The sequence below is a fragment of the Chlorocebus sabaeus genome, chromosome 12, assembly GCF_047675955.1.
Source record: "Chlorocebus sabaeus isolate Y175 chromosome 12, mChlSab1.0.hap1, whole genome shotgun sequence".
NCBI lineage: Eukaryota > Metazoa > Chordata > Mammalia > Primates > Cercopithecidae > Chlorocebus > Chlorocebus sabaeus.
In genome coordinates this window covers 257334-277434 of record NC_132915.1, presented here as the reverse complement: position 1 = coordinate 277434, position 20101 = coordinate 257334, and the positions used below count along the sequence as shown (strand labels likewise).

General features: G+C 42.7%; 1 protein-coding gene across 14 annotated transcripts in view; it reads right to left on the bottom strand.

Annotated features, from left to right (window-relative positions):
• Positions 1–20101, bottom strand: part of AOPEP (aminopeptidase O (putative)) — a 357345-nt gene that overhangs the window by 309991 nt on the left and 27253 nt on the right. For all 14 annotated transcript variants that reach the window (XR_012094710.1, XR_012094711.1, XM_073021366.1 and 11 more), the window contains exons 2-3: positions 17605–18539; positions 4261–4427 (exon numbers count right to left, since the gene is read on the bottom strand). Coding sequence is in view for 12 of the 14 variants with exons in the window: in XM_073021366.1 (XP_072877467.1) it covers positions 4261–4427; positions 17605–18401 (964 nt within the window). In the remaining 2 variants the exon portion in view is untranslated. The remainder of the gene's footprint in view (positions 1–4260; positions 4428–17604; positions 18540–20101) is intronic.

The following is a 20101-nucleotide window of genomic DNA, read 5'->3' as shown; positions in this document are numbered from 1 at the left end:
AATACAAAATTAGCCGGGCGAGGTGGCGGGCGCCTGTAGTCCCAGCTACTCGGGAGACTGAGGCAAGAGAATCGCTTTAACCTGGGAGGCGGAGGTTGCAGTGAGCTGAGATCGCACCACTGCACTCCAGCCTGGGCGACAGAGCGAGACTCCATCTCAAAAAAAAAAAAATTATTTCTCCTCAGAAATACTAGATAAGAGATGATAATGGTAACATGTACAGTTGTTAAAGAGGGGAAAAAGTGATTCAAGAATGTTATACTTCAATTAGTAGGGTTGTTACAAATAAAAATATATAAAAAAAGAATGCTATACCTAGCCAAGGATTGTTCATAAGTGAGTACATCAAAAAGCCAATCTGAATATGGGAGGGCTCAGAAAATGTACCATTCATCCAGTCTTATAAAAAAAAAAAATTGAAGCTATTTCCCGCCAACTTAAGAGCTCAAGAATGAAGAAAGTCTAAATACTTATGAAATCATTTTAAACTGAATGAAAATATAACACAATAATAGTAATTCCTAGAAAAGACATAATACAAAAAGTTACAGAGAAAATGTGAGTCCCAAATCCCAAGTTTTATTAAGTAACAGTGGAGAATATGGGTGCAAAAGGATAATGGAGTAAATACCCATCCAATTCCTTATTTGATATGAAGTCCAGAGATATTGGTTAACTAAACTGTCAAACATCCACTTATAGGATACCCATAGCCATAAAAATCATGAGGAAAGGCCGGGTGCAATGGCTCATGCCCACAGTCTTAGCCCTTTGGGAGGCCAAGGCAGACAGATTGCCTGAGCTCAGGAGTTCGAGACCAGCCTGGGCAACACAGTGAAACCCTGTCTCTACTAAAATACAAAACATTAGCTGGGCACGGTGGCATGCACCTGTAGTCCCAGCTACTCGGGAGGCTGAGGCAGGAGAATTGCTTGAACCCGGAAAGCAGAGGTTGCAGTGAGCCGAGATCACGCCACTGCACTCCAGCAAGGGCGACAGAGTGAAACTCCGTCTCCAAAAAATAAACGATAGTAAAAAACAAATAATGAGGATGCTCTTTATGTTCTGTTACAAAGTATCTATAAAATAAATTTATTCTAAAAGGGAAAGCACAATGCAAAAATGTGTCTAGCATGCTACAATTTGTACAACAAAAGAGAATAAACATTATTCAAGAGAAATTGGCCGGGCGCGGTGGCTCACGCCTGTAATCCCAGCACTTTGGGAGGCCGAGGCGGGCGGATCACAAGGTCAGGAGATCGAGACCACGGTGAAACCCCATCTCTACTAAAAATACAAAAAATTAGCCGGGCGCGGTGGCGGGCGCCAGCTACTCAGGAGGCTGAGGCAGGAGAATGTCGTGAACCCGGGAGGCGAGGCTTGCAGTGCAGTGAGCCGAGATTGCGCCACTGCACTCCAGCCTGGGCGACAGAGGAGACTCCGTCTCAAAAAAAAAAAAAAAAAAAAAAAAAAAGAGAAATTGGTAACCGTGGTTGCTTGGGGAAGTGTTACTGGGTGTCTGGGAAATAGAGGTAAGAAAAACACTTCATTGCAAATAATGCTTTGTCCTTTGTTCTTCTGTAAATGAACCACGTAAATGTTACTTATTTTTAAAAATTAACATTTTAATTTTTTTTTTTTTTTTTTTTTTTGAGATGGAGTCTCGCTCTGTCACCCAGGCTGGAGTGCAGGGGCATGATCTCGGTTCACTGCAAGCTCCGGGTTCACGCCATTCTCCCGCCTCAGCCTCCTGAGTAGCTGGGACTACAGGTGCCCGCCACCGCGCCCAGCTAATTTTGTGTATGTGTGTGTGTGTTTGTTTTTTGGGGTTTTTTTTGTATTTTTAGTACAGATGGGGTTTCACTGTGTTAGCCAGGATGGTCTCAATCTCCTGACCTCATGATCCACCCGCCTTGGCCTCCCAAAGTGCTGGGATTACAGGTGTGGGCCACCATGACAGCCTAAATGTGTTGTTTTTAAGAATCAAGTAAGGCTGGGCGCGGTGGCTCACACCTGTAATCCCAGCACTTTGGGAGGCCGAGGCAGGCGGATCACAACATCAAGAGATGGAGACCATCCTGGCTAACATGGTGAAACCCCATCTCTATTAAAAATACAAAAACTAGCCAGGCGTGGTGGTGGGTGCCTGTCGTCCCAGCTACTTGGGAGGCTGAGGCAGGAGAATCGCTTGAACACGGGAGGCGGAGGTTGCCGTGAGCCGAGATGGCGCCACTGCACTCCAGCCTGGCGACAGAGCGAGACTCCGTCTCAAAAAAAAAAAAAAAAAAAAAAAAGTAAATATTCATCAGTGACTTCAGCACATATGTAAATCTAGCTTATGATAAAGACATTACAAAATTTAAAAATTCAATAAATGATCCTGAAGCAACTGGTTTTCTATTTGGACAAAAAAGACAATGTTTAGTCCTCATTTCACAACCTGATGATAATAAATTACAGACTGATTAAAGAGTTATAAAAATTAACTATAAAAATATTAGAACAAAATGAATCTTAGAGCAATCTAATACATTTAACTTCATAAAAACAGACACATCATATAAAATTAAAAGATATACCAAAAGCTGGGAACAATGCTTTTCACAAATATAAGAAATTAATATTTTTTAAAGAGCCAATAAAATTGAAAAATAAGACAAACTTGACAAAAACCTAAGTCTTCAGTATAAAAATGGGCAAAGGAAATAAACAGAAAATGAAAATGGCTAAGAAACACGTAACGACATGTGAACTCACTAATCATCAAAGTAATCCAAATTAAAGACGGACTTCTGCTGCCTATCAGACAAGCCAAATTCCAGGTGACCAGGACACTCATAACCACAGGTGAATGTATAAATTGGCACAGACTTCCTGGAAAGCATTATGGGATATGTGCCAACAGCCCTAAACATGTTCCAACTTCTGACTCCGTAATTCTAATTTTGTGTAGAATGTCTCCCCTGGAATTTAATGCAACTTTATAATAGGAAAAGAAACTGAAATAATCAAAATATTTAATAGAGAAATGTTAAATTCTGATATATTCATATAAAAAATATTGTGCCAATGTTAAAATCATATTAAAATATTTAATGACCTGAAAAATGTTCAAGATACACTATAAGTGAAAAAAGCAGAATAAATACCATCATATGCTATCACAATTTGAGGATGATACCTGTACAAATCATACAGATTTTAAATACTGAAAGGAAATGTAACAAAATCTTAACAATAATTTTCTATATAATTATTTAAATTTATTATTTTTAGTTTTCTATATAAAGTTTCTATAATTAATATGTGGGAGGAGATGCCATATTTTAAATAAAGAAATAATATAACTATAAAAATGTTTCCTGGCCAGGCACAGTGGCTCACACCTTTGGGAGGCTGAGGCAGGCAGATCGCTTGAACCTAGGCATTCAAGACCAGCCTGGGCAACATGGCAAAATCTCATGTCTACAAAAAAAGTGCAAAAATTAGCTGGGTGTGGTGGCTTGCACGTGTAGTTCCAGCTACTTGGGAGGATGAGGTGGGAGGATCAATTGAGGCTGGCAGGTCAAGGCTGCGGTGAGCCATGATCAAGCCACTGCACTCCAGCCCGGGCAACAGAGCGAGACCCTGTCTCTCAAATAAACAAATACATTTTTTCCTGGCATCGACATGCTCAGGATCTCCACTGAAAAAATTAAATGCTGCAATAAGAAGCAATTCATCAACAACACCTTGACGATGCATTAGTATGCCTTCCATCTTTCTTATCCACCTTTGGTTCAGAACTTCATACAGTCACACAGGCAAACCATGTGTAGAACAGATACTTCACTAGGACAACTCCAGCGGGCCAGCCAGCAAGAGCACTACCTCTTAACATAATGAATAGCCATGTGCAGACACCATAACAAACTACAGACAACTCAACTGTAATGGTGTTTCCACGATACACTTGCCTGTTCAGAAAGTCTTCAATCAAGACCACCGACTTACGACCCACACACCACCAGGTGAAAGCACTGCTGAAATAATCTATGAAGCGACAACTCGAGTCTGAAGCGCCCCGAATCCCATGCCCAGCCTCCTAAGTGTCCCTCCCCATCCCCTGCTTGTTTTCTCTGGCAGGATGGTTTACAGTATGTTCATTTCCAACCCAACTAATAAAGGAGCTCTTTAAAGTTCAGAAAAATACTGCTTATTGGGTTCCTGGGTCCAGCATGTGCGCAATACATACATAAGCAGAGAACACGTGTACAGTACCTTCCCAAAGCTGCGTCGGCTTGGCAGAATTTTCCCCACTCATTAAAACAACAAAAGATGCAGCTGCTCGAACTGTAGCCTGCCATGTTGACATGGCAACGGGTGGCTCCTGGCATGGAAAAAGGGCCCTGTTGTTTACGGGAGACCCCACAGTATAAACACACGGCCTGCAGAAGAGAGACAAAGAGAGAAAGGGGAGAATCTTTAAAATGAGTTGTCACTTTTCGCACCACCGTGGTAGTGCAGGTTAAGTTGAGCTTTCAAAGAAAACATCTGAAACTTTGTAGTTGACTGGTTTCAGAGCATTTTGAACCGAAGCTGCCAAGGGCTGGCTATGTGAATAGCTGAGTAGTTATTTCTCTCAAATGAATTACTTAAATATGTAGAAAGAGGTGGGTTTTTTAAGGAGAAAAATATTTTTTGGATAAAGTTTTAAATACTAGCCGGCCAAGTTATAATTTATATTACCCTTGCCCCCCCACTCAGGCCCTGGTGCCTTCAAAAGAAAAGTTTGAGAGACATTCTTACAAACCTTTTGGAAAGCATTCCGGAAAAGAAAATATGTTTGGAGATCACTGAGATATTAATGCTTGGAAAAACAAGCTGGTGGTCTCAAATCCAGGGCTAGCAAGCAGATACCCCCAATCTTGGAAACCACCATCTCAAATGGAACCCTTGTGGGAACCCTTGTGTGGAGGCCAAGAACAGGGGCTGGCATATGAACAGGACTGCGGGTCACAACAACCAGGCTTGTGATGGGAAAGCCAAGGGTGCAGAGTCGCCACCAAAGTCACCGTGAGCAAAACCAGCGACACGGCATTGGGCTCGTTCTGCTGCGATTAGAAAGCACAGCCCCACCCAAACCAAGACAGATTCGTCCCACGATAAAGTCATGGTTGATAAAGATGGAAGAGATTCTCAAGATCAAAGGGTCCACTCTTGACACCAGAGTGAAAGGTACAAGACCGACTCCTCAGAAAAAAACTCAGGCAAATGTTTCTACTTTCTGTTTTTCAGTTATGACAAATATGTAGTTTTAGTCAGCTTGACTTATAAAGTAAATGAACAGAGCAAAGCACTACTTCTTTTGGATAAGCTGGTTTTCCTTTTTCATTAACATCATTATAACTGAGCATTTACTGTGTTCACACAACATGCGAGAAAACACAGAAAGATGGTTCGACTCCATCAGTCAGGGTCTAGTATGGAAAACGGAAACCAGTCTAGGTCTCAACAAACAGGTAATTTAATTTTGGGAATGAGTTTAAATGATAGAAGAGCAGAGAAACCAACCAGAGGACAGTAAGACAATCCAGGGATTAGCCACAGCAGTAATCAGCTGTGACTCCTCAGATTGGTGGAGCTGGGTGCTACTGGGTTACGAGGCAGGAGTCACCTGGCAGAAGCCAGAGTCACACTGGGGACTGTCCAGCGGGAGCTGGGACCACAGGAGACTCGGAGCCACAGTGTGGACTGTCCAGCGGGAGCTGGGACCACAGGAGACTCGGAGCCACAGTGCGGACTGTCCAGCGGGAGCTGGGACCACAGGAGACTCAGAGCCACACTGGGGACTGTCCAGCGGGAGCTGGGACCACAGGAGACTCAGAGCCACACTGGGGACTGTCCAACGGGAGCTGGGACCACAGGAGACTCAGAGCCACAGTGTGGACTGTCCAGCGGGAGCTGGGACCACAGGAGACTCGGAGCCACAGTGCGGACTGTCCAGCGGGAGCTGGGACCACAGGAGACTCAGAGCCACACTGGGGACTGTCCAGCGGGAGCTGGGACCACAGGAGACTCAGCCACACTGGAGCTGCCAAAGGAAACCAGGTGGAGGAGAACTATGTTACCTCCGGCCAGCTCCTGCTTTCAAATCTTCCACCAGTAGCCCCCATGGGCCAAACCTAGGAAGCCAGAAGACAAGAGAGCCTAGGAAATGAAGGTCCTTGTCACTTAGAGAAGATCACAATAAGGGGAGAAAATGGATCTCAGCGCAAACAGGCAGTCGCTGTACGCTTATCCTACAAGTGTACACGCCATGATAACGTGAAGGTTTGACATGGGGCAGGGGAAGATCAGAAAGTCGAAACACCGTTGTACCGCCTGGCTTGCCAACTTCCTCAATGACTGCGGGGAAGCTCCTCACCTTCTGAGGCACAGGTAAAACGGGTGCTGGGCTGCTGAAGCGGGAGCAGGTCGTGGCGTCTATCGTCTGTTCTGTTCAATGAGCACCTCATTTGCCGAGGGTAACGCTGGTCGTGGGGCTTTCCCTGCCTGCACAGGGAAGAAATCCTCCCCAAAAGCCTGGCTTGCCAAGATGTTGGTCTCCTCTCTATAAGGCTGGCTTGCAGGCCATGCTAGCACATTATTACGCATTCCACTTGTGCCCTTAGTATGTGGCCCCCAAGGCTGCCTCCATCAGCCTCCACACCACTTCCCCAAAGAAACAATCGGATTTGAGATGAGGTCACATCTTAGAAATACTGCAGGACTTCGTAAGTGATGCGCTGAAGAAGAGGGAGAAGGAAAGGAAGACTTCTGTGAAGTAGCCAGCTGCCGAGCTGGCCTCCAGTAACCCCTTCCTCCTAACATTTACATCCTTCCACACTGTACCAGGTCTGTGTGCTCAAGCAGACCTGTGCGGAGCGAGCGGGCAGTCGCAGTCCACTTATCCTACAAGTACGCAGGCCTGATATGCAAAGGTCTGACCCGGGGCAGGGAAACGACCAACAGGAAACAGCAGAGGTGACGGCAAGTCACTTCAGAGACTATTTTAAAATCTGTGGTTTTCATCTGAGATGATCTTTTCTCGCTCTCTCCCCCATCGTTTACTCTGGGTCATGAGTGTCATGAAGTCACCCAGGCAGCCCAGGGAGGCACCCACATGGTAAGACACAGAGACTTTTGGTCAACAGCCAGTGAGGAACCAAGGCCTGCAACAGCCGTGAGAGTGAGTCTGAAAGAGGGTTTCCAGCTCCTGGCACACCCTGAGACACCTGCAGCCCCGGCCAACACTGGACGGTAACCTTGCAAGATATCCTGAGCAAGAGACACCGGCTAAGTTGTTCCTTGGTTCCCGAGCCTCAGGAACTGTGAGAGATAATAAATGTCTGTTCTTTTAAACTGCTAAGTGTGGGGGTAATCTGTTATGCAGACAGAGTTAACACAGACTTTTCTGAGTTTTTTGGCTCAAGTGATAAGATGGATGGTAAAGCTACTGAACAAGAAAGGAAGATCAGGATGGGTCTTGGGAGAAAGGCGGAGGGTGTGCACCTGTTTAATTTGCTTATAAAGGGCTTTACATGAGCACATGACAGAGGACACTTGTATGGACACAGAAAGGATGTTGACCTAATCCCAAACAGTGTGGTGTCCACGAATGGGTTCAAATGTCTGAAATCAGATCTGCCTCAGAAAATGTGAGAATGATGATTTGATGAAGAATGAAGCACAGATATTGTAGGCATATTTGAGTCAGTTGATGCGGTGGGGTGGGGGGCGGGGGCTTCGACTGACTGGATTAAAATCCACCATGTTGCCACCATCCTTTCCTTCCCAGTTCAGTATTATGCCCTCTTTAGCGATCTAGTTCTAGACATTTTGTTATAGAATTTTGTCCTGATCCCTTCTGTCATGCTCTAGAAAGCTCCTTCTGCCAACCTGGCCAGGCCCCCAGCAAGCTCTCACCTCCACCCTCCCCAGTGTCCTCACAATTCTCTATTCCCACCCTCCTCTTTCCATGGCTGGGTTATCTTTTCTGCTAAAGTCTAACATTTTTTTCTAGCTTCCTCTTGGTATCCAGAGCTATCTCTCTCAACACGTAGATCAAGTTAGCAATCTAAAAGCCACACCCCATGGATATACCCATGTCTGATACGAGACTCGATCACGTTCTCATTGAAATCCTTTCATAAGCAGGAAAACAATCACATAAGAGGGAGGTCTTAGGGTAGGCACACCTTGAAAATGTGAATTCTCTTTGTGCTCCCAGCCTATTCTTTTCTTGACCTTTTTCTCTTTATCAGCCGCAGGCTCACTCCTCCCTTCCCAACATGCCCAAATCAAGCCCTAGGGAGTTAAGAGTCTTTATAACCAATGGCTTTTTGCTCTTTTACAAGCTGACATCCTATGCATGTCTGACATCACAGTGCAAACCTGAAATCAATCTACAGTTGGGTAACTACATTTTAAGTATGAAGGTTTTATCCTCTGAATAAAGCTCTACTGGTGGAATCTTGGTCATCTACCAGCAAATTTAGGATGGGTGAACATGGGGCCTTCCCAGAGTCATGAAATCATACCCACTACACAGTGACTCCAGACTAAAGATGGCCCCTATCACGCACACATTCAAATGAGAACTAGATGGAGGGCAGAGTCCCCGCTTACCCATCCATGCCTTCCCCTCCACAGAAGGCAGGAAAATCTATGTGTGTCTATAAAAATGAATGTGTAAACACAGAAATAAATGCAGCTGTGTTTGTCTGACATGCACAGCCTTGCGCCTTGGCCATGCTGCTAAAATACTCATAGGACAGACGTGCAGGCAGCAGCCTGAAATTCTCCAACGCCTGTAACGTCACTATTTCTACATCGAGTAATTCCTTCCAACATAGGACAGACGTGCGGGCAGCAGCCTGAAATTCTTCAACGCCTGTAACGTCACTACTTCTACATCGAGTAATTCCTTCCAACATAGGACAGACGTGAGGGCAGCAGCCTGAAACTCTCCAACGCCTGTAACGTCACTATTTCTACGTCAAGTAATTCCTTCCAACATAGGACAGACGTGCAGCAGTCTGAAATTCTCCAACGCCTGTAACGTCACTATTTCTACATCGAGTAATTCCTTCCAACATAGGACAGACGTGCGGGCAGCAGCCTGAAATTCTTCAACGCCTGTAACGTCACTACTTCTACATCGAGTAATTCCTTCCAACATAGGACAGACGTGAGGGCAGCAGCCTGAAACTCTCCAACGCCTGTAACATCACTATTTCTACATCGAGTAATTCCTTTCAACACGCAAAGGAAAACTCTCTCACCAGGGTTCACCTCACATGCCCTGGGACACCCAACTGTGTGGAAGACCCCTTGGGGAGCCCAGATTAACAGCACAGGAGTCGTGGGAACTACAGGACAATGAAAATCAGAAAGAAGAGAAAATAGGGGAAGACAGGGTGAGATACAGGTCCACAGCTTGCTGCCATCAAAGAACTTCTAAATTGAGGAAGAACTTGTCAGAATAACAATTACTTCAGCTTCTGGCTAAATGTTTGTGCATTTGCAGAGAGGTCAAATGAGGACGAGACACACTAACTCTGCCTTTCAAGGTAAGAGGTCAGCTAAGACTAACGTGTTTGCTAGTCTTCTTAAGGAGGAGCTATCCAACCAAACTTGTAAGGGATTGCTTAAAATCATACATTTTCTTTTTCTTCCGTTGACTACTGCACACATTTGTCTTTTCGCAGCCAGGAGAAAAAGGGGGTTGTTTTTCGTTTAAAAATGTTTTAAGTTCCACAACAGTCCATCAAGTCACCTTTTTTCTGAGACCTGGTTACCACTGTTAGGTGACTGGGGAGAAGGCTGCCAGAAGTAGGTTGGAGGTAATGAGCCCACGATGGCCCCATATGCGGCTTGATGAGGCCTGACCTGATCTCTGGAGGGTGGGCCACAGATGCGACAGTTTAGGGGGTCAGAATCTTTTATAAGTTTCCAAGGGTTACAAGGTCTTCAGGCCTCCTCCAATTCCTTTCCATCTGTTCTTTCCGCACGAATCTTTTTTACGACTCCATGTTCTCATTAAACCTAGATTACGGTCTCCATTATAGGTGAGCAACCCTCTTGCTTTCTTGTGCCACAGACAGCAAGAACTACTAAAAGTTTTTAGCAATGACTCACTCTCTTTCTCTCCTATACACACACAGGCACCTCTTCCTTATTACTATTCTACTTTTCTACTTCCTGGCACAATTACCAAAACCAGAATTCATCAATCACACTGAATACATGGCAGGTCCATGCACAATGCTGCTTTGACTCAGAAAGATAGATTTTACCTAAAGTCAAAACAGACAAGGCTGCAAATGGCTTTGAGTCAGAAATTCATCACTTCTTCACCAGAAATGTTTCGGGTGCAAAACAGGCAAGCTGCTTGTAAAGGCAAAGACAGTATTTCTCATCTGGAAGTGCTTGTTGGTATAGGATTGTGTACACGGAAAAAGTCTGGAGAAGCTCTCACGGAATCTTCTCGTTTCACAGACGAGGAAATGAAGAGATGTCAGGTGACTTGGCTGAAGTCACACAGCCAGTTACCACACAGCTCTCACTAGTACTGGGTCTCTTGGCTTTCCCCATCCACGTTCTGTTGAACACAGGATGCTCTTGGTGATGTGGGGCACCGTGATTTGTTATCTTCTGTAGATGCTTTGTTACTTATTTCTTGTTCGGTTGGTTATGTTGGTTACTTGTTGAGACTGAGACAGGCCATCCTCGTCTTTTCTTCCATGGTGACTCAACTGGGATTCTGGGAAATAGAGGTACGCACAGCCTGGGCAGCAAAGGGAGTAAGCAGCTAAAACGTGACCCTTCCAAGCATTTTCACTCATGATTCCGACTCTGCAGTCATACAATATCATAGAATTAATGTGTATTCCATTTTAGTTCTCGTAAATTTTGCATTGGTTTCTTGAAGAAAATAAGAGAAAAAAAAAGGTACCAATTGTGAAAATGTTCCTCGTAGACCTGAAATCTCTCCCAAAACATCTTCTGCTCATTCTTTTAATTTTAAAACTTTCCTTTAGAGTGAGATATAAAATAATGAAACTAATTCAGTGGTGGGAGGGAGGAGGAAGAACATGTTTTAACATCTGGTTTTGATACTCCAAACTAAAAACACTCCCAAAGTCTACATCCTCCCTGGCCCAATAGCTGAGCAAGAAATATAACAGAAAAAAGGCAGTTCTCTTTAGTATTTTGCTACTTCATCCCGGTCTTGTCTAAAACAGACAAACAAAAAAATCACAGTGCTTTACAAAAGTTTAAATTTTAATATTACTTTATCTTACAATGTATTTTCCCAGTTAGCTTTCTTACCTTTAACAAAAATCCAAATAGCTATAGTTTTTCTGATAAATTTCCTGTATGTAACCGAATTTTCCTCCATTCAACCCAAATTCAGTGATGTCATCAGCTTAAGCTCAGACCTCCTAAACCACTTGGCTGCTTCCACAACTATTATAATGATTCCAATGAAAAAGAGAATGGGTTATTAAAGAGAATGCTTCGGTTTGTTTTGTTTTGTTTTGAGACGGAGTCTCACTCTGTCGCCCAGGCTGGAGTGCAGTGGCATGATCTCGGCTCACTGCAAGCTCCGCCTCCCAGGTTCACGCCATTCTCCTGCCTCAGCCTCCCGAGTAGCTGGGACAACAGGCACCCGCCACCTCGCCCGGCTAATTTTTTGTATTTTACTACAGATGGGGTTTCACCACATTAGCCAGGATGGTCTCGATCTCCTGACCTCGTGATCCGCCCACCTCGGCCTCCCGAAGTGCTGGGATTACAGGCGTGAGCCACCGTGCCCGGCCAATGCTTCGGTTTTAAATCACATTTTCTTCAGGGAAATGGAAAAAATGTTAAAAATACAAGGAAAATGAAGAAAACACATCAACTTTGAATAAAGGTTTCCATTTAAAAAGTTTATTTCTTGGGTATACTGAAGATCTAGAATTAAAAACATATTAAGTCCCATTGCTTTATTGAAGCTTGGCAAGAACGCCTTTACACAAGTCTTGACCCTGTCTTTGTTTTCATCAAAATATTTTTAAAGGGCACACACACCCACATACCATGGAAAAGCAAACATCTTTTCCAAGAAGCAGTTGTATCTGATTGTTATACACGTGTTCCTTCCATCAGTCATTTTCAGTGTCACCTACAATCCAGTATCTGAATGATGGAGGCAAGAAGCATTCAGGTTCAACAACTGCACAACCCCCAAATGGCTACACTGAGGCAGGAAAATTGAGTTTTCTATTTCCAGATATTTCACATTAGAAGTAGAATAATAATAAAGATAAAAGTATTGATAATCATTCAGAAGAAATACTCCTTTAGAGCTTCGAATGTTTTTCTTCTCCAGAGAACCGCACCACACGGTAAAGTGGGAAAACAGCTCTTACAAAAGAGATTTCAGGGTAGAAGCCTCCAAATTTGAAGTTATCTTTTTAATAATTTTTTTCAAGACAGGGTCTCACTCTGTCACCCAGGCTGGAGTGCAGTGGCACAAACGTGACTCACTGCAGCCTCCACCTCCCTGGGCTCAAGTAATACTCCCACCTCAGCCTCCCGAGTAGCTGTAACTTATTATTATTATTTTTTTTTTGTAGAGAAGGGGTTTCGCCACGTTGCCCAGGCTGGTCTTGAACTCCTCGACTCAAGCTATCCTCCTGCCTCTCTCTTCCAAAGTGCTAGAATTACAGGCATAAGCTACCACATCTGGAATAAATTTTTTATATTAAAACAGTTTTAGATTTTAAAACTGAAACGGCAAGGCTGGGCGCAGTGGCTCATGCCTGTAATCCTGGCACTTTGGGAGGCTGAGGCGGGAGGAATGCTTGGGCCCAGGAGTTCGAGACCAGCCTGGGCAACACAGCGAAACCCTGTCTCTACAAAAAATACAAAAATTAGCCGGGCGTGGTGCTGCACACCTGTAGTACCAGCTACTCGGGAGGCTGAGGTGGAAGGATCGTTTCAGCCCAGGAGGTTGAAGCTACAAATACATTTTCTTCTCCAGAGAACCCTGCCACATGATAAATTGAGAAAAGAGCTCTTACAAAAGAGATTTCAGGGTAGAAAGAACTTGCTGAGCCAAGTTCATGCCACTGCTCTCCACCCTGGTTGACAGAGTGAGACCCTGTCTTATAAAATAATAATAAAATTTAAAAATAAAAATCCAAAGATAATATATAGAGTTTCCATATACTCCATACTCAGCCTTCCCTATTATTGGCATCTTGTATTAGTATGCTTGTAACAAGCAGTGAACCAATATTGATACATTTACACACTTCATTCAGCTTTCTTTAGTTTTTCCTGAACATCTTTTTTTCTGTTTCGGGATACTACATTACTTTTATTTTATTTATTTTATTTTTTGAGACACAGCCACACTCTGTCACCCAGGCTGTAGTGCAGTGGCACAAAGATGACTCACTGCAGCCTTGACCTCCTGGGCTCAAGTGATCCTCCCACCTCAGCTTCCCAAGTGGCTGGGACTACAAGTGCCCACTACCATGCCCGGCTAATTTTTTGTATTTTTAGTAAAGATGGGGTTACGCCATGTTAGTCAGGCTGGTCTCGAACTCCTGGCCTCAAGTGATCTACCCACCTCCGCCTCCCAAAGTACTAGGAATACAGGTATGAGCCCCTGCACCCGGCCAGGACACCACATTGCTTTTAATCATCATGTCTCCTCTGGCTCCTCTTGACTGTGGCAGTTTCTTAGACTTTATGCTGACCTTATTCGTTTTGAGAAGAGCTGATCAGGTATTGTGTTTAATGTCCCTTGACTGGGATGTATCTGATGCTTTTCTCATGATTAGATTGGAGTTAAGAGCTTTTGCGAGGAAGACCACAAAGATAACATTTTCATCATATCATACCAAGAATAAACTATCCCCATAAATTATCACTGTTGATATTGACCTTGATCATCTTGCTGAATTAGTATTGTCAGATTTCTCTAGTGTAAAGTTACTTTTTTCTCCCTTTCCATTCTGTTCTCTTTGGAAGGGAGTCACTCACTGTGTAGTCCACACTTAAGGAGTGAGGAGTTAGAGCTCCTTGAGGACAGAACATGCCCACAACTAACTTGGAATTCTTTGGCACCACGGATTTGTCTGTTCTTCCTCATTGGTTTGTTTATTCAATCATGTATTTACATCAGCTTGGATAAATGACTATTTCATACTCTGGGATGCCATTGGAAACTACTTGATAAATTTTGTTGTTTTGCTTTGGGCATGAGGAGCTCTTTCGGACCGCCCCTTGTCCCTCTGGCATACCCCCATCGCTGTGGGTTGTTGCTCCTGCTGTTTGAGGGCTTCCTTACTTTCTGACATTACAAGATGCTCCAGGCTCATCTTGTATATTTCCTGCCCCTGTCCTGGATATTTCTCCAAGAAGTCGTAGTTCTCTTTGTTGGAGAATGGTGTCAGAAACTAAGATCTGGGTGCTGGGTGTGCTTACTTCTAAGACCCTCTCAGCTGACAAGCCAAGATATAGTGTGCGTGTGTGTGTGTGTGTACACATGTGTATACATACAAGTATATGTACATATGTGTATATATACACACGTATACATACACGTATAAGTACATGTGTACATATACACACGTGTATACATACACGTATATGTACATATGTGTGTATATACACACATGTATACATACAAGTATATGTACACATGTGTATATATACATGTGTATATACATCTGTGTATATGCATATGTACACACATATATGTACATATGCGCACATATATGTATGTGTGTGCATGTGTGCATGTGTGTGTGCATCTGTGTGTGCACATGTGCATGTGCGTGTGTGTGCACATGTGCACATGCACATGTATGTGTGCGCGTTGTGTATGTGTTCATGTGTGTGCATGTGTGTGCATGTATGTGCATGTGTATGTACATATATACATCTATACACATACACGTATATGCACATGTGTACATGTACACACACTAACCCTTTGAAACACATATCTGTAATTATTTCCATATGCAACCATCCATATCTATATTAAGCTATTTCACTTTGATACTCATAAGTTTTATTCTCAGCTGGGATACAGTGCAGGTGGGAAATGGGGAAGCCACTAATGGAACTTAAAAGAAAAGGTACCAGTTTACAGATTTTCTTATATTTCTGTCTAATCTAAAAACAGAAATTTATTGAAAGTTAATATAATAAATTTATGTTTTAAATATACTTGAAAACTTTGCATACAGTAAGTGACATGTGAAGATCAAATTCAAAAAAAGTCATTCTCTCTCTCACTTGAGATACAGATTTATCTAGAAGCTTCCATTTATTTATTTTCTTACCTGTAAAATGAGAATAAAGAGCTTCTCATCCCAGCCTGAGAACTTATAGTGGGTATAACTGATAATATTCTGCCATTCAGGAACAAATATGTAGAAACTATTTTAGTTTTAATAAATGTAGACTCTGTCCCCTGGAGGAATAAGCTCTAGCTAATTATGTTTTTCAGGCAACTGTAAAATGTTACATTTTCACACAATTATATTCATAAAGTATTGTGATCTTGACAATTACTATTCATTTATATCACTAAGAAGTTATTTCTGTCTAGCAAACTGGCATTCCTTACTCATTTTAAAGTCCTTAACATATCCAAACAATTACCAGGACATCCTGAGATGTATTCTGCAGCCAAGGGAGCGCTGAGAGACACCTGGTGCTCCTTCACAACTGACTGTATATAAAATTCCCCACCCCAGAAAAAGGGGAAAAAAAGAGAAAACATCTTTTTAGGATTTGCTTTTTAAAATAACTTTTCTTATCCTCAGAAGACTGCACAAATGGCATTAATATACTAAGGCGTATTCCCAAACTTCCAAGGATACAGTTTAAATATCTGCTGTGATCATATAGTTTATTGAATTATCAGAAAATGAGATATCAAGAGTAAAATTACCCTTTGAAGGAGCAAACTGTGCCCAAGGACCTCTTTAATTTATTTACAGAAACTATCATTTACCCATAAGTACTCGACACTTTTACATGTCACTTAATTCACCAGTCTAAGCTCTTTCTTTGCAGTGAGCACTCAGGAGAAAGTCATGTTTGAGGCCACAAATATTTCTTCCAAATTCTGTCAATAGTTTCTTCTTCCTCATTATTCTAGTTCAAAAATGAAATATCTAGGAGTATAAAAACTACAATTTCCTAGGTAAATATTCAGATAGCATATTGTTAAATCGTATTGAAATTCCCATCTTTAATAATTTCAGGAAGCGTGAAGATACAATAAGAACACCTGTTTCATTCTTCCACAGTCTCCAAAAAATATCTAATAAGTTATTCTATAAATAAATCACTATGCTTTTGTACTGATGTAAGTTTGCACCAACCCAGCAATTTCCCAATGGCTGCCTCAGACTCTAACAGAAATAAGACAGGAAGTGAACTCATTCTGAGCCGGGTGGGAGACCAGAACAGGAGGTAAGATTAGAGGAAAGGAATGAATAATTAGAGCTCAAAGTCGAAGTGAGGCTTTAAAAAACTGTACCTGCAAGGCGTTTTGGGGGAAGAATTGAGGGAGACATGTAAGCTGTTGCCGAAGACCACCGCTTCGATTAAGGAAATCCAACGCTATAAAAGAAGGCTCTCAAACCCAGCTAACAGAGGTCAACGTTCCTCATCCAAGCTCTGCAATAATTACCATATTGAATGCAGTACTTTGGCACAAATAGGTAAAATACGGAGGAATCAATAAAGTTTGATTTTAAAATTCTCAAATTTAAAAAAATCTCAACAACTGTTGGAGGAAGAACAATAAGAAAAGGATTTTTAAAAATCTGAACAACTGTTGGAGGAAGGGCTGCCTAAATGTACCCTCCAGAAAACGATGCCTCATCAACTCCTCTTCCTCGAACTAAAACCCAGGGGTCTTTCTGGTACCAGACACCAAGAATCACGGCCAAAGAAGCCAGTGTGCGGTCTCAGAGGACTGTTATGTTCCTCCGAAATAGGTCTTTTGTATGCTTTGGGGGGGGGGGGTGTCACATTACCTGAAAACTGACAAAAGTCAGGGAGGCATAGCTGCCAATAGACAGGTACGGTAAGAAATGCACAAAGCAGAGCCGGCTTTATCTGAAAGCACTTTGCCAGGCTTCACACCAACCCAACTTCATGGCAGTCTGGTCTCTCAAGGGACTATGAAGGAACGTGAAGGAAGTACTCACTTGGAGACGTATTACTCCCATCTACAGCACTCCAAGTCACTAGCAGAGATCTCAATGGAGAGCAAGGCTCAGGATTTCAGCATTAAGCTTGCCTTTCAATCTCTTAACTCAGAAATAGGAGGGCTTAATAATCTTTTCATCCTGACTTAAGGGAGCTAATCCTATTAAGGGTTTAGCATGCCTGGGAATTTACCTGCTTCACTGTAGGTCTAAGGATTTGAGGCTACTGGGGTCATGTCACAGAAGACACAGGAGCATCTCTGCAGAACCGGTCTCATGTTTGAAAGCATTCCTGCAGTGTACAAGATTAACAGGCACGGGGCTTCGAAGCGCTCGGATAACCTACCTGCCACTCTGGTCTGAGGTCCATGTAACTGATCGCCCTTCGGGTTTAGTTTTGTACCATATCCTGATAGCATGAGGAAAGTCAGTAGCTGTCTGAGCCCCTGTCTTCCTGATCTGTAAGCTCCAAGTGTCAGTGTCAAAGAGGAGTTCCCCACAGCCAGCAGCCTGGCTGCAGCGAGCATAATAGTCCAATTGCTCCCTCCAACGATTTGCAGGCAAAGTCACAAGTTCACGTACAATCTGATTCCTGAGCTCCTCAGAAACAACAGTGAGCTCGGGAGACCTTGTAAATTTTTCCATACCTGGCACAGCAGCAACATCCACCTCCTCGACTTTTAACACAGATAAATCACAGCAGTCCAACACTAGCAAAAAATCCTCACTCCCATGATTCCCTGTGTCACAGCAGTACTTCGAGCTAGAAATCCCAGAAGCATGTTCCTGGTTGTCATGGTTACCATCTTTATTAGAAGTATCTTTTTCACCTTTACTACAAATTGCAAAATCATTATATTCCGTTTCAGATGAGAAGGTCCTTGCATTTGTCACAGGAACATGGCAGGGCTCAGGCATCCCCAATTTGCAGGCTTTGTTTGACTCTGATTGGCAGACTTCCTCGATAGAGCGATTCTGTTTCTTGAATCTGTTTCCGTCCTCAAGGAAAAGCACTATGGTCCCCTCAATGACTTGACTTTCAAAATCCACATCCAAATCCAGCACATAGTGCTTCACTAGTATGTGGCTGGTGTTGGCCATGAGAGGCAGGTCATCTCCGGCAGGGTCCAGCTGTATGTCCATGATGTGGTTTACTGTTTGAGAGATTTCTTAAAATCTCAGATGGGGCTTCCTATCTGCCTTAATCTTCCAGAATCATAAATAGCTGCTTATCAAAAAACAACTGATGTCAGAGATTATGGTTCCACAACTTTCAATCTCCTGGCAAAAAAGGAAAGCACAATTAGACAAAATGCCAAACAAGACCTAAGTGCTCCCGCAACTGCGGCTCCTGCAAGTTGGCCACCGTCCTAAATAATTCCCCAAGTGGTGGATGCTGGTGGCTGGAAGGCTGACTAATCTTTTTTACTGACATGAAAGAAAGCTGCATTATGGGTTTCTAAAAATATTTCAATTACCAAGTGGATGGCACGGGCCTCCACAAAGCCAGAAGAAGCATGCTCCAATGAGAAATGTCCTTCTTTTAGAAAACAGCAATTGTTATGCAAAAGTGTAACTCAGCATCACTGTGCCTATGGTCTTAAAAGATATTAAATGTATCCCTTCCAATTTTGTGCATCAAAAGATAAGTGATTGTTTTTCCACTGTGATTCCAAGTAACAAGTGTGAATGAAGGCTAAATGGCCCCATACATTTTATTCTTTGAGAGTAATAATTTAATACATACAATGTAACTCCAGGGATTAATGTACTTTTCACATTAGGACTGCTCTCATATCAGCACTTCCAGTAAATTACAGGAAAATGAGCCAATTTACCAGGAGTGCATTCTAAGTATTCCTTTGAGATTGTTCATGGAGATTTTTCAAATTTATAGTTAAATACTCAAGGTATATCATTACATCTTAATAGCTGAAAACCCATTAACATTCTGGATAATAGCCTTCTTGTGGCAAAGCAAAAGGTCTTCTCACTTGGAAAAAAAAAAGCATGCAAATACCTACAAAGGGAAGGAGAGAAATTATAATGTAGAAACAGATGTTACAATAAAATGCACAAGTTCTTCATAAAAGTTCTGAATCAAAATGTATTCTTATTGTATACTAGCAATCTGGCTAAAAGAAAAATTATTTGAAATTATTTCAGTCCCTGTTGTGTACCTAATTTCTTTCAGCATATGCTCTTCTTTTTTTATTCTTTTACCAAAACCAAAAAAGAAATGGCAGGGAAACAGAAAGAAAAACTCTGACAGAGTAGATATATTTAAAATAATTTTTGTATTTCTAAATATCAGGAGGCATTCTTTCAACAACTACAAAACACCATTACCTGCTTGAATTTTCAAGTAAATCAAGCCCTCCCTTTGTACCCTAACTCCTCCTCACTTCCCTACCAGTTTTATCTGCATCTCTACTAGACCCTTTTCTTTTATTTCGTTTCCTTCTAGAATCTCATTCTTGGTTAACATCCCATTGATTTTCACTTTATACCTCTCCACAGACTATTTCCTCTTCAAGATCTCACCTAACCTTAAAAAATCCTGTCTCCTGCAGCCTTGTACAGTTCAGTTTCTATCTACTTTTCCAGTCATAGAGGCAACGTTCCCTGGCATCCTCGTCCTCCAGCCAAACGGCGGACTCAAAACCCTGCTTCCTGAAGAGGACTCGACTCTAGGCCGACGGGCCTTTTGGACTAACCCATGTGCTGGACGTGCAGTGCTCCTGCTCCTGCCCTCCCACCTCCACCTGCCAAATCCTGTTCTTCCTCCATGTCCCGGTTTAAGTGCAACCACCTCCTGAAACCCTCCCCTGGTCCTTGCTCCT